The sequence below is a fragment of the Phascolarctos cinereus genome, unplaced genomic scaffold (assembly GCF_003287225.1).
Source record: "Phascolarctos cinereus isolate Bilbo 61053 unplaced genomic scaffold, phaCin_HiC Scaffold_1;HRSCAF=81, whole genome shotgun sequence".
In the NCBI taxonomy this organism is placed as follows: domain Eukaryota; kingdom Metazoa; phylum Chordata; class Mammalia; order Diprotodontia; family Phascolarctidae; genus Phascolarctos; species Phascolarctos cinereus.
The window spans coordinates 190,999,671-191,014,552 of record NW_027555514.1 but is presented as its reverse complement, the minus strand read 5'-3'; the positions used below and the strand labels follow the sequence as shown (position 1 = coordinate 191,014,552).

At 39.9% G+C, this 14,882-nt stretch overlaps 1 protein-coding gene across 3 annotated transcripts; it reads left to right on the top strand.

The window, feature by feature from the left end:
- The first annotated feature begins 2,552 nt into the window (after positions 1-2,552).
- On the top strand, positions 2,553-14,417 carry LOC110218774 (C-type lectin domain family 1 member B-like). Of its 3 annotated transcripts, XM_021001738.2 has the most exons (6): positions 2,591-3,037; positions 5,130-5,228; positions 7,369-7,482; positions 7,648-7,799; positions 10,341-10,447; positions 12,971-14,417. In XM_021001738.2, exons 1-6 carry the CDS (start codon positions 2,965-2,967, stop codon positions 13,110-13,112), a joined length of 687 nt encoding a protein of 228 aa, XP_020857397.1. In that variant the 5' UTR covers positions 2,591-2,964; the 3' UTR covers positions 13,113-14,417. The 3 variants fall into 3 exon arrangements, with proteins under 3 accessions (XP_020857398.1, XP_078012001.1, XP_020857397.1); XM_021001739.2 differs by lacking the exon at positions 5,130-5,228 and having other exon boundaries at positions 2,553-3,037; XM_078155875.1 differs by lacking the exon at positions 7,369-7,482 and having other exon boundaries at positions 2,588-3,037.
- The last annotated feature ends 465 nt before the right edge of the window (positions 14,418-14,882 follow it).

Here is a 14,882-nt window from a genome sequence, read left to right as displayed (position 1 = left end):
AATGGTTGATCAGTTCGGTGTGGGCACACAGGCCACAGCAAACCTGGAGCAGGCCTCAGAGGACTGAATCGCAGGCAGCTGTGGTGGTTTCCAGACTTTTCAACCCATGAACACCAAAGACAACTTAGAAGGTCAGTGGGAAAAGTGTGTTTCTGTGGTGCTGAGAGGTAGAAGGTTGAATCTTTGCTTTATGGTGCTTTGAATCTTGTCTTTCAGGTTTCCCTTGCGGTACTTTCATTAATGCGCCTTTTATCTGTTCTGTCTCCTATACTGGGATGGGGTAAATGTTTTGGTAAAAGTTTGGTGTAGTTGTGTTGATTAGTAGGTGGGCTTGTATTGGCTCAAAATGGTCAGGGTTAGCTGAAGTCTTTTAGGTGTAAGCTAAATGCTTTTAGTTAAGCCACATTTTGATGTTCCAAGTGCACTTTCCAGTACACTTACCATGTTACGACTTTTCTCCTCTCTTGTTGATTTGTTTTATTAGTTATTGGGTTAAAGTTATGTTGAGGAGGGTGATGGGCGGTGTGTATGCGTCCTATTGCCTGTTTCAATTAAGCGCTCTATTCTTAATTTACTGCTAAATCCTCCTTCGTATGTCTTAGGTTTCATAAGATAGTCCGTTGATTTTCTATATTAGAAAATGTAGCCCATTACTTTCCTCTTCATATGCTACACCTTGACCTAACGTTTTTATGGTTGATGATTTTGCTTACTTTTGATACCTGTTGGGGTAGGCTGACGATGGCGGTATATAGGCTGTATTGGCAAGAAGGGGTAGGGTGTATCGGGGTTCATCGATTATAGAACAGGCTCCTCTAGATGGGCTTAGGACACTGTCAAGTCCTTTGAGTTTTAAGCGTTGGCTAGTAGTTCTCTGGCAAATAATTTTGTTATTTAATTACCTAGGTTTACAGTGGTTTCAGCTCCATTCCCCGAGAACGCAGCCTGAGGTGCCTCCTGAGCTTCTAACCTATAGACTGAGGGGGAATCGAGTGGCTGATCAGAGGGGGATTGCAGGGATTCCTCTGCTGGTGCAGGATTCTCTTGCTTTGCCTGTGCTTGGATCTGGGTCACAGTTTTGGGTGGTGGTCCGGGGGTGAGGAGGAGTGCTGGCGTGATGGAGCTTGTAGTTGCTGTAAAGAGGAAATCTTCCTCACAATTCGAAGGCAGAAAAGAGTGCTTGTGGTCACTTATAGACCAGAGCATAAGACAGGAAAGGAATAAACACCTCGCCCTTGATCAAAGCACCTTGGAAGAACTGAAAATTTACAGGTCCCTAGAAGTATCTCTGAAAACAGCTGCACAAAACCCCTGAAGCTTGGGACAGTACGTTTGCCACAAGAAAGAAAATACAGACACTTGCAAGGTAGTAGAACCCTTGAACCTTTCTCAGAGGGTACTGTCAGTGCAAGTCTGGATTATTAATAGTGTCAAAATAAGTAGTTACATTAGTGATTTTAGAGTTTTGTACTGCCACTAAATAGCAACAGTCATTGCTACAGTTTCCCATTACATATATATATATATATATATATATATATTTGAAATCAATGTCAAGTTCATCCTCTTACCCTTTTCTCCTCAAAGTTAAATCTATTCAATTGCTTGCATTTTTCCTTACTGATTCTATCCTTAACCCACACTGAATTGTTATCTTCCATATATAGCACTGATTTTTAGGAAAATAAGCATTTGTGCAGAAGTATATATAATGTGGCAATCCCTCAAAATAAGGGGCCTTAGACTGTAGAAAACTCCAACCACATTATAGCAAAAATTCTCTCATCCTACAGGTTAATTTGTATGTCCCAATGAGGGGAAAATACAGTGAGGGCAATGCCTCAAAGGATTCAATATTGCTTTCACTAAGATCATTCTGGTACTGGGAGGTTATGAGGAGAGGATGGGTTATGTGGATGGTATGTAATATAGTTACTGGTTATTCACAGTCCTACAAAACTCTGAAAAGTTAGTTTGGGATTAAGACTAATGTGGGAATTCAAATTTATTTTATGCCAGGAATTCCCAGCCTGTGCAAGGGCAATGGAGTTATTTCGAGGGGGTCTACCTTATTGAATGAGTCAGTATTATAAGCAAGCAAACAGATCTTTTGTAGACAGAATAAATATTATCTCCAAAAATATGTTACTATTCTAAATATATGTAGCTGTTGTGATTAATAAATTATAAACTCATTTAAAAGTGTTACTGTTCATCCTAGCTTTTTTCATGGGTTTTCTCAATCAATGGATCAACTAGTAATAATACTACTATTATTCAGAGGGATCTGTGAAATGCCTGGGCATTAAAAAGGTTTGGAAATATGGCTTTAGACACTTCCTAATAGTATGGCTCCAACACTCCACATTCGGTCATGAAATATTTAGCTTCCCCAGGTTTGAAGTTGGACCATATTAGATCCTCTCCCTGGCCTTTCCTACTCCAAGATCAACATTCCTATTCTAAACTCCAATAAGAGTTTTGTCCTATGATAATTTGTGGAGAAGTTCATGTCAGAATAGGTCATTCTGCTTCTTCAAAAAAGAGAAGGAAAGAAGGATGGAAGGAAAGAAAGAAAGAAGAGTAAAAGGAGAGAAAGAGAAAGAGATGACAGAGAGAAAGAAAGAGAGAGAGACAATTGGTTCTTTGGAAAGATACATGTAATGGAATGCCTCTGTCATGCACTAGAGATAAGAAAAAAGGAAGAATTCATTCCATCTGTTTCCGCACCCAAAGTTCCTTTTCCTCTGTGCCCAAGGCCAGTATATCTCTGAGCATCCATGGGAGCACTTCCTGAAAGAGGCATAATATATCCAGTCTGTAGTTGACTCCTCCGTACTTATGAGAAGCAAAAGTTAAGAAGAATCGAGAAAGAGAGACATTGATCTTGGAACTGTGAAGGTGATCTGTGCTTTCTGGCGTGGCAGTCTATGCTAAGCACTATTATCCAGCAAAGGAAAAGACATGCAGGATGAAGATGGATATATCACGTTAAATTTTAAATCAAGAACATCAGCTATAACTTCAGGACTTCCAGGTAGGAATTAAAATATCCTTGGTTGTACTAAGAGCCAGGCAGGTTGGGATTATTCTAATTCCAGCAGTAATTGAGGAAAGCCCTCCTCCCCTTTAAAAAAATTGTCATCTATATACTTTTATGGATATGCCTATATTATGCCTCCATGTTTATATCATCTATATAGGCAGCATGATACAGAGAGCTGGCCTCAAAGCCAAGAACTGAGCCAATTCTCACTTCTTACATGTCCAGGTTATATGAGAATTATGAGGGAACCTCTTAATACTCTAGGCATCTCTCCTAAGTTGTAAAAAAAAATGCCCACTTGCTTTGATAGAAGGAGTTTTCTCACCTGGGAGTTCCCTATACCAATGAAATCACAGACCCCATCTCTAGATTTATAACAAGATGTATATGTGCAGTGAGTGTGTGTGTGTGTGTGTGTGTGTGTGTGTGTGTGTGTGTGTGTGTGTATGTTTAGTAGAAATAGCGTGGTATAGTGGATAAAAGGCTGGACTTGGAATGAGGAAGACCTGAGGTCCTGTCTCAGACATTAGACTAGTTGTGTAATGCTGTGCAAATCACTTAACTTTTCCAAGCATTAATTTCCTCATCTATAAAATGAGAATAACAATAGCAACTACCTTACAGGGTATTGTGAGAATCAAATCAGATTTATATATATTATTTATATATAGTATATATATATGTATATATATAATATATTTGTATATATTATATATAATATGTATATATACATGTACACATACATGTGTGTATGTGTATATATATATAATATATTTGTATATATTATATATAATATGTATATATACATGTACACATACATGTGTGTATGTGTATACACACATATATGTATATGTGTGTCTGTATACGCACATACATACACATGTGTGTATATCTATAGTGATACACACATACACACACATATATATGTATACACATATGTATAGTGCTTTGCAAAATTTAAGGCATTGTGTAATTGTGAGATATTTTTTCCCAGTCAAATAATGTGCCACAGCCCAGAGGTTATGTAGTGTCCAGACATGGGGCACAGGGACAGACTTATTTGCAAGAGAGCTGAAAAGATAAGGGAAGACAGTGAGACCATTGAGAGAGGTGATCATAGGATCAAAGAATTAGAGCTGAAAGGTGTCTTTGAGGTCACATGATTGTGTGTATATTATTTGTCTGAGAAGCCTATTATTTAGTTAATCCAAAGTACTTGAGAGCAGGGAGTATTTTGTTTCTAACTCATCATTTTACAAATGAAATTGAAACACAGGGAGATGAAGGGATTGCCCAAGGTTGCATTGGTAGTAAATTGCAGAGCCAAAATCTGAACCCATGTTGTGTTCCACCTCACAACATTAGTAGCTGTGTCCTCTCTCTATGCACCCAGAAGATATCGATGATTCCCTTGTGATTGCCTAATAAGTTCCACTCTGCCCAACCGAAAATCAACTTTGAAGATATCTTATTTTTTTCCCCCTTTTTGGTGAGGCAATCGAGGTGAAGTGACTTGCCTAGGGTCACACAGCTATTAAGTGTCAAGTGTCCGAGACCAGATTTGAACTCAGGTCCTCCTGACTCCAAGGCCAGAGCTCTATCCACTGCACCACCTAGCTGCCCCATGATATCTTATTATTAAGGGGAAATGAAGCCTACTTACCAGTAAGAGGAATGTGTGGGAATGATCAGATAGTCATACTGGGGAGCAATTCCCTTCACACTGGGCTTAGCTTTAGTGACATCCCTATTGATGAGACCCAGGACAGGAGAAGATAAAAGAAACCTCTAGGTAACTAAAGATGTAGGATAGCTCTGCCTTCCTTCTGTTAATCCAATAATCAGCAGTTTCAGCCCATGTCATAGATGCAAGATTAAGAGGAAAGGTATAGGCAGAACATAGGAGAACAGCATATCTTGGAGATGGGTTGGAAATGCTGATAAGCAAGAAGGCAGGCTTGGTCTCTGGAGCTGCCTCTATTTCTGGTTGGCTCCTGGGAGGGTAAGGAGGAGCCCCTATCCTGTGTTTCCCAGAGGTACGTGCTATATTCTCTGACTCTCCTCTCCTGCTGGTTGCCCATAGTTGAACCCAGTGTTTCTCCTCTGTGGCGTCCAATGGCTCTAACGCTGCTGTTCCTGTGCCTAGGGATGGCAGCTGGTCTGGTGACTCTAGGAATAATGTGTAAGTGTCAATTGGCCCCCAAGATTGGGATGGGAAAAAAGAGCCCTAACTTACAATTCACCCATTTACACCCCTTCATAGGGACCTTGCCTCTGAAGAACTTCTCACCACACTTAAGCTCTTTTGGAGAAGCAAAATCCCAAACACCAAGAAAATGAAAACAGGGTTTTTCAGCCCTAATTTACATGAAAAAGTATGATTCCAGAGATCTAGTGGGGAAAGTGTTACTCCTTCTTGTTCCTATTTAACTTTTTGTTGTTGTTCAGTCATGTCCAATTCCATTTTAGGGTTTTCTCAGCAAAGATGTTGGAGTGGTTTGCCTTTTCCTTCTCCAGCTAATTTTACAAATGAGGGACAAATGAGGCAAACAGGGTTAAGTGACTTGCCCAGGGTCACACAGCAAGTAAGTGTCTGAGGCCAGATTTAAACTCATGAAGATGAGTCTTCCTGATTCCAAGCCCAGTGCTGTATCTACTGCACCATCTAGCTGCCCTTTTTTTTTTTTAAGATTTCTCTTATTCATTCATCGATTTTTTAGGTCAGAATGGATTAGTTAAAAAGCTAGTGAGTTCCCTTAAAGGGGAAGCTGGATGACTATTCACCAGTGGATTTAGGTAGGGGATTTCTGGAAGAATGGATTGGACCAGATAACCCTTGAGTTGCTTTTTAACTCTGAGGTTTCATTACTTTACCCCCAGAAGGCATGCTGCCAAAATTCTGGTATATTGAGCAAACTCTCATGAAATATTTGTTTAGTTAGTTAGATTGATTTTCTGGAATTGAATCTGTCATGGGGAGCAACAGTATTCATCTACCTCCCTTACTCTGGTTCATGGCCTGCCACCATGGAAACACAGCATTTCCTTTAATATGCTGTAAATTCTTCTGGGGTAGCAGACATAGTTTTACTTTTGTTTGTCCTCAGCACTGAGCACAGTGCTTGTCACAGGCTCAGTGCCCTACAAATGTTTGTTGATTGATTTATCTGTTTTGTAGAGTTCATTTGATTCTTCATTCTTCATTCTGGGTCTCTTTCATAGAATCTCACAAGTGGAAGGAACTCCAGCAGCCATCTAAGTCATCTAGGGGTGCAGTGGATAAGACACTGGGCCTAGAGCCGGGAAGACTCGAGTTCAAATTTGACCTCAGAAACTGTTTGACTTAGTTTCTTCATCGGTAAAAATGGGGATAATAATAGCAATCACCTCCCAGGGTTGTTGTGAGGATCAAATGTGATAATATTTGTAAAGCACTTTGCAAACTTAGCTAAAGTCATAATTGTTAGCCCTAGCCTGGTTGAGAATCCCCTCTACAAAGCCATCCACCTTTGCTTGACAGCTTATAGTGAGATGGAACCTAATAACTTCCAAGGCAGGCCATTCTATTTTTGTGCAAATCTAATTAATAAGAGGAGCAGCTGGATAGTGCAGTGGATAGAACACCAGGCTTGGAGTCAGGAACATTCATCTTCCTGAGTTCAAATCTGGCCTCAGACACTTACTAGCTGTGTAACCCTTCGCAAGTCACAACCCTGTTTGCCTCAGTTTCCTCACCTGTAAAATGAGCTGGAGAAGGAAATGGCAAAACAAACCTCAAATGGGGTCATGACGAGTCAGACATGACTGAGGTGACTGAACAACAATAATTAATAAGTTTTTCCTTACTTCATGACTAAATTTTCCTCCTTGCAATTTCCACTCATTGCTCTTAGCTGGAGTAGGCAAAGCAGGCTAATCTCCTTCACACACTTGAAAGTAGCTATCACGATTTCAAGGAACTTCATCATCGAGGCCCTCTCATCTGGACACCCTAAAACTTATCAAAGTCCTTCTTAAGATGTCCAGATTTGAACAAGGTGCCCAAAATTGAACAAAATACTCCAGAGGTGTTCTGATCAGGGTAGGGAACAACGGAGTTATCAGATATTTGTTAATTCTTGTTAACTAGATTATCCGATGACTTGAGTAACAGTTGTATGTTCCAGACTTATTCTCTTCATCCCTTAATCCCTCTACAAAACTCTCTACACTATATGTGTGTTATAAATTATCCAGGGATCAACAACTGTTGGGTTCATAGAAAGGCCTTTCATTCATTATAAACTAACATTATTAAATTTCTTTCACCTCCCCCTTCCCAGCCCCCCCAGTCTTCAAACAACAAGATTACCTTCCTACCCAGGATAGAAATCTCTCAGAGATTCTCCAGAAAGTAGCAAAAAACATCTGTCAAGAGCTTATTCAAAAGCCTGTGGGTAAGTCTATCTGGGGACTCCTTACCCTTTTCTTAGTCCATCCCCTCCCTCTCTGCCAGATAGCATCTTTGGAGTCTTGAGATCTGAGAGGAGAGACTCCAATATCGAGAGAGTCAGAAACCATTGCTGACTGAAGAGGTACCTTTGCTCTGGCTTCTACTATAGGTCACAAATGTAACCTCTGTGACACCAACTGGAGATATCATGGAGATAGGTGCTATGGTTTCTTCAGACACAATCTGACATGGGCAGAGAGTAAACGATATTGTGCTGAACGGAATGCCACTCTTCCGAAGATATTCCACCAGGATACTTTGGTAAGGAGATTGAACTCTCATCCCTCGTCAGAGGGATTCCCATAATGAGTACTCTAGGAAGACTGTGAAAAGATTCCAGATGGTTAGATTACCATGTTGACTTCCCTTGATTCCTCAAAATGTGACCTGCCTAAAAAGTATAGCATGTTCTTGAGAAACTGTAAACAATATCCTCTCACTCTGCCTGGAACTGCTGAAGCTTCTACAAGGAAGTCTTTCTTGGCTTTTAGAGACTTTCTCTTTTCCAGTTTCTCTCCAGTCAGGTAATGCAAAAGACGCTTTGAAACTCCCAAATCATTTAACAGGGGAATAGAGTGGACATTTATCACCTGTATTTCTATAAACTCTTTTGAGTTTCTGTAAAAATCTTCAAGGCTAAAGTTAGGGGAGAGATACCTACCTGAAAAATATATACACATATATACATATATATATACATACATATCTGAGGAATAAAGAATTATTTCCAGTGACTAAAAGTTATACAGAAGAAAATTTTAACCAAATATGAGGAGAGAGGATCCTAAGACAAAGCAGGTTGAAAATGAAATAAGGCCAACTTGGTAGAGAAATAGGGATAGAAAGAGAGGGCAAAAAATGAGCACTTATTAAGGATGACTTAGACACAGTTTATAATTCAATTAAGGATTGGAGTCAGTAACTTCTGAGGTGTCTTCCACCTCTGAGATTGATTCTGACAGTAAGGACACAGAAAGATTTGCAAAAGCTAGGTAGCAAAGAGGATAAAAGCACAGCCCTGGAGTTGGGAGGACCTGAGTTTAAATCCAGCCTCAGATACTTACTAGCTGTGTGACCCTGGGCAAGTCATGTAATTGCCTCCAAAAAAAATAAATAAACAAACAAAAAAGTAGATTAAGTAGCTCTATAATGAATAGTGAACTAAAGTCATATTTTGAGGGGTTTTTTTGTTTTGTTTTGGAAAGAAAAAGGTTTTTGTGTCAGAAAAAAAAAGATGCTCAACAGGTTGTAAAGGGCAGCCCATTGTCACTTATATCTTGTTTCTTGTAAGTGACTGTGGATGGTAGGACAGTAATCTCAGATATCAGATACCTGCCAAATAACCTGTGACATATTTCATTATTACGATATTTTCCTTTGCCCTTCTGTCCCTTTCTCTCTACGAGAATAAAGGACAAACAGCAACCTCTATGGGTAGAGAAGGAGTTGCCCACTAGGGATCGAACTTCCAGGTAGGCAACACTTTTTCTTTCTTTCTTTTTCTTTCTTTCTTTCTTTCTTTCTTTCTTTCTTTCTTTCTTTCTTTCTTTCTTTCTTTCTTTCTTTCTTTCTTTCTTTTCTTTTTCTTTCTTTCTTTCTTTCTTTCTTTTTTCTTTTTCTTCTTTCCTTCTTTCCTTCCTTCCTTCCTTCCTTCCTTCCTTCCTTCCTTCCTTCCTTCCTTCCTTCCTTCCTTCCTTCTTTCCTTTCTTCTTTTCTTTCCTTTCTTTCCTCTCTCACCACACAGGATATCACACCCTTACCTCCCTGTGCTCTGCCCAAAGAATGTAAATTTTAATCTCTGAAACTTTTTTTGTTTTGTTTTGTTTTCTCTTAAAGACTAGCCTTAACCCCAAATCACTCAAGCCCTACTCAGTCACTGTTTGGGCCCCGTTTGGCTCAGAATGAATGTAAATTACAATTCTTTCTGTTTTGGTGAAAAACCCTGAGGATCTTCCCCTTCCAGATCTACTTTTTTTAAAGAGGCCATTCTTTGCCTCATTTTTTATCAAGCCTTAATCACTGAATGGGCTTTACTTCAGCCAAACTGAGACCTGTTAAAAAACCTTAGCTTGAAAAGGCCAAGGTCTCCCACTGCCTCCAGGGCCATCTTCAGGCATCCTCATCTATATCTTAATCTTGCCGTTGGACCCAGATGGCTCTAGAGGACAAAGTGAGGCTGGTAACTTTCCATAGAACCTCCCTTACTTAAATCCAATTCACTTGCATGTCATGGCATCATCTCCCTGATGTCATGGTCTTCTTTGAGAACAAAGGACAAATGATGGCGACAGCAACATAGTCACCCCCCTAGTTCAGGTCCCCATCCCGTCTTTACTGAATTATTACAATAATCTCCCTAATTCAAGTAGCTCTCCATTCCAATCCATTCTGTACTCAGCTGCCAAAGTGATTTTTCTAAAACCATTCTATCCTACCACCTAATTCAAAAAGTGTTCAAGCCTCAACCACAAAACATGCCTTTACTTTCATCCTATCTAGCATCTATCTTGCTAACTTAATTCCATTCTGTTCTTGTACTCTTCCTTTGGTGCATAAACTGTGAGAGATCTTCTTACCAACAGACTCTGATAGAGTTATAATAATAGATTGGTTGTCTAGAGTTCTCAGATCATGAGGTCTTTCTCATTCTAAAACCACAAACCTTGGAATCCTAATAACCTTCTATAGTCTACTTCATTCAGTCCACCAGCTCATTTTCCTATCTTTCCTATAGTGGAATCTTGTATAACTATCACCACCATGAGTTACTCTGACTAGGAGGGCTTCATATGCACTTTTCAGGATTTCATCAAAGGAAGAACTTCTTTTATTCGATGGATTGGACTGTCCCGTAGAAACTCTGATGGGATCTGGATTTGGGAAGATGGTTCACGCCTCTCTGAGAATGTGTAAGTCACTAGACATCTCTAATTTTGTTCCTTTGGTATGCTTCAACAATTACGCTCCTCCTAACTATTCTCTTACTTTTTCCCTCCACTGCCTGTTACTTTATCTCTGAGGTAGACAAAACTGGCCCTAAAAAGCTATTTCTAGCAGAAATATCTCATGATTAGATCTTGGGGTCTAAAAGATTGCTTATTATTCAAGATTCTCAGCAAGGGGGACCCAACCTATATTACGTCCCCTAGCTCCATAACATAAACATCTTGCTTTAGCTAGGGGTAGGGAACCTGTGGCCTCGAGGCTACATGTGGCCTTCTAGGTCCTCGGGTGCAGCCTTTTGACTGAGTCCAAGTTTTACAGAACAAATCTTTTTTTTACAGGGATTTGTTCTGTGAAGTTTGGATTGGGGAGGGAGGAAGGAAGAGAATTTGGAACCCAAAATTTTAAAAACAAATGTTAAAAATTGTTTTTATATGCAACTGGGAAATAAGATTTACAGGTGACAGGGTATAGAAATCTTTCCTGCCCTACAGGAAAATAAAAGGGGAAGGGGATAAGAGAAGTGGGGGGGGAGATAGAAAGGAGGGCAGATTAGTGGAAGGGGTATTCAGAATGCACACCATCTTGGGGCAGGGGGAGGGACAAGATGGGGAGAAAATTTGGAACTCAAAATCTTGTGGAAGTGAATATTGAAAACTAAAAATAAATAAATTATACTAGAAGATTAAAAAAAAGAAAGTCAAAGAAGGCAATATGTGGAGTTGAGGAGAGAGAGCATTCCAAGCTTGGGGGACAGCCAGAGAAAATGCCTAGAAATGAGAGAAGGAATGTCTTATTTGTAGGGGAGTAAGGTGTAAGAAGACTGGAAAGATAGAAAGCTTTGTTATGAAGGACTCTGAACGCTAAACAGAGGGTTTTATATTTGATCCTGGAGCCACTAGAATTTATTGGGTAGGAGGGGTGCCATGGTCATATACTTTAAGAAAATCATTTTAGTGGCTAAATAAAGGATGGATTGGAGTAGGAGAAACTTGAGGCAGACAGATCTATTAGCAGGTTGTTTTGATAGTACCCAAACATGAGGTGATATGGACCCGTACCAGAGTGGTGGCAGTGTCAGAGGAGAGAAAAGGGTGTTTTCAAGAGATGCTTCAAAGGTGAAATAGCTAGGTCTTGACAATAGCTTGGATATAAGGAGCAAGAGATGATCCAGGATGATTGCTAGGGTTGCGAGCCTTAGGGAATGGAAGGATGGTGTTGCCCCCTGCACTGACAGGGAAAATAGGAGGGAGGGAGAGTTTAGGGGGAAATATTATGAGTTCCATTTTGGACATGTTGAGTTTAGGATGTCTACTAGGCAACTAGTTTGAGATATCTAATAGGCAGTTGGAGCTATGAGACTGGAGGTCAACAGAGAGTTTGGGGTAAGATAGGTAGATTTGAAAATCATCAGCATAGAGATGATCATTAAATCCATGGGAGCTGATGAGATCACCAAATGAAGCAATGTAGAGAGAGAACAGAAGTGGGTCTAGGACAGAACTCCTTAATGATGAGGATACCTGAGGATACCTCCTCAGCCCTCTTTTTTTCTCTCTACATTTTCCCTCTTAGTGATCTCATCAGCTATCATGGGTTAAATTATCATCTTTATTCAGATGATTCCTAGATCTTCCCTACTCTTTCTTGAGTTTTAGTCCCATGTTTCCAAATGCCTTTTGGACATTTGAATTGGATGTCTTCTCAACTCAATGTGTTCCAAAGAGAATTCATCATCTTTCCCCCCAAATCCATCCTTTTACCAAACTTCACTATTACTATCAAGGATACTATCCTTCTGGTCACTCAGACTTGCAACTTTCTTGTTATCCTTGACTTCTCATTCTCACTTACCCCGTATAGTAAATCACCTGTCAGATCTTGTGGTTTCTACTTCCACAATATCTGTCACATCTATTCCCTTGTCTCTACCCACATGGTCATGCCCCAGTTCAGGACCTCTTCACTTTTCAAAAAGACTATTATGATACTCTGTTAATGAGTCTCCCTATATAGACATAGTCTTGCCCCCACCCAATCCATCTGCCAAAGTAGTTTTCCTAAAGTATAAATCTGACCATTTTCATCCCCTACACTCTCTCTCTCTCTGTCTCTCTCTCTCTCTCTGTCTCTCTCTCTCTCTTCCTCTCTCTGTCTCTCTTCCTTTCTCTGTCTCTCCATCTCACTCTTTCTCTCCTTTACTGATTACCCAGTCCAATCCATAGTGATCTCTTTCTCCCTTGAACTCCTACAACACCTATTTGACATTTCCTGATATATTGCCTTGTGTTATTCCTTGAATTTTCACTTATCAGCTTGTATTTGCTTGTCTCTTCAATGAGACTAAGCTCTTTGAGGGAAACATCTGTGTCTTAAATCTAATCCATAGTTGGTAATTCATATGATTGATGATCAAATAAATATTTGCTCTTTGCTTTCTAATTAAGTTGCAGTTTTTACTAACTTTTACCTACCTTTTCCTTCCACAGGTTTAAGCTTTTAGGAAATGAAGAAGATCAGCATTGTGCTTACTTCCACAAGGGAAAAATTTATACTTCACTCTGTGAGGACACACATTACTTAATTTGTGAGCAGAAGACCAACACAGTGAGGATAGATGAACTGATTTAATGTACTGGAAAAACAAATGGAGAAGAATGAAACGTCAACGATAAGCAGCTTATTGATGATGGCAAGTGAGAAATTCCTCAAAAGAAAGAAAAGACTATGCCTCTTGGCTTTAACGCATACACAGACACAGACACAGACACAGACACAGATACAGGTACACACACACACACACACACACACACACACACACACACACACACATGCACTTTTGACTTATCATCTTCCTGTACCCATACACACCCTAACTTTAGCCTTCTTACCCAAATTTTTTTGTGTTTGTTTTCTTGTTTTGCACATAAGCCCTATTCTTGGCCTATTGACTTTTGTTTTTTCAAACTTGAGTGTTTCTCACTACTTTCTCAATCATCATCATACGTAAATAAATCAGGGCAGGAATTGCTAGTGTCTTGTGGATTAAGCATTCGACCAGACTCAGAACACCTCTAGGAGGATGACAAAGTGATTCCTACAAAGCATCCTAAGGAAAACAGCTTTGAAAGACAACAGAATGCTGATCAATGTTGTGCCCAAGCATACCTTCAGAAGAAATCTAATGATGGAGGAGACATGTCTGTCTCTTGGTAAAGAGGTGATAGACTGAAAATGAAGAACGGGATACCTATTTCCCCACACTGGCCAATGTGGTGATATATTTTGCTTTATTGGACTTATTTGTTACAAGGGAGGATATCAGTGTGGGCAGGAAACAGTGACAGCTAACAGAGATGCCCAAAAAAGAACATCAGCAAAATGAAAAAAATACACAGACAAAACCAAAACAAAAAGCACAGAAAGGGAAATAGGATAATTTTGTAACTAATGGTTAAATCTAATATACATAGATATGTAATATACAAAGTTATGTAAATTCAAAATATGCAAATGTAAATGCAAAATACATAGCTAGCTGGGGAGTGGGGTGGTGCTTGTAGCTAGGTGGAGAGTGTGCTGAGCTTAGAGTCAGAAAGACTCATATTTGTGAGTTCAAATCTGGCCTCAGACACTTACTAGCTGTGTGACCCTGGACCAGTCACCTAACCCTGTTTGCCCCAGTTCCTCATCCGTAAAAAATGAGCTGGAAAAGGAAATGGCAAATCACTCCAGTATCTTTGCCAAGAAAGCCCCAAACTGGGTCATGAAGAGTCAGACATGACTGAACAACACTACCTTTTCAAAGCAATCTATATGTAATAGAAGTTCATGGTTTCACATACAACCTTCCTTATTGTTCTTCTTTGTATGATGGAATATTTTTGTTTGCTGATGATTTTTAAGAGCTTAATAAATAGATGCTGCTCTTATGAAGCACCACCTTTCATGGCAAAATCTTTGCAGGGGTGGGGAACCTGCAGCCTTGAGGCCATGTGTTTGGGTCCAATCCAAGTTTGGACTCAGTCGAAGGGCTGGACTTCAGGACCCAGAGGGCTACATGTGGCCTTGAGGTTGCAGGTTCCCCACCCCTGTTTTAAGGTCTTCTGAAGGACCATCTACCACTTGAACGGCCTTTAAGCCATTGCTGAAAAACTCTGTCCCTGGAGATGTGAGAATCCTGGAAGAAGCAGAACTAGAGAACGATGAGAAAAACAGAAACAGATAGAAAAAAAAAATACACCAAGCAACGTAACACTACTCTGAAGGAGTGAGAAAATATGGGAGGTGAATAGAGACCAGAAATCCCAGGCTTTGCCTTTTCCCTTTGGAAAGACCAAGGCTCAGATGTTAACAATTTGCTCTGTAGGGAAGGTCATGCCGAATGTTTGCAGTTCACAG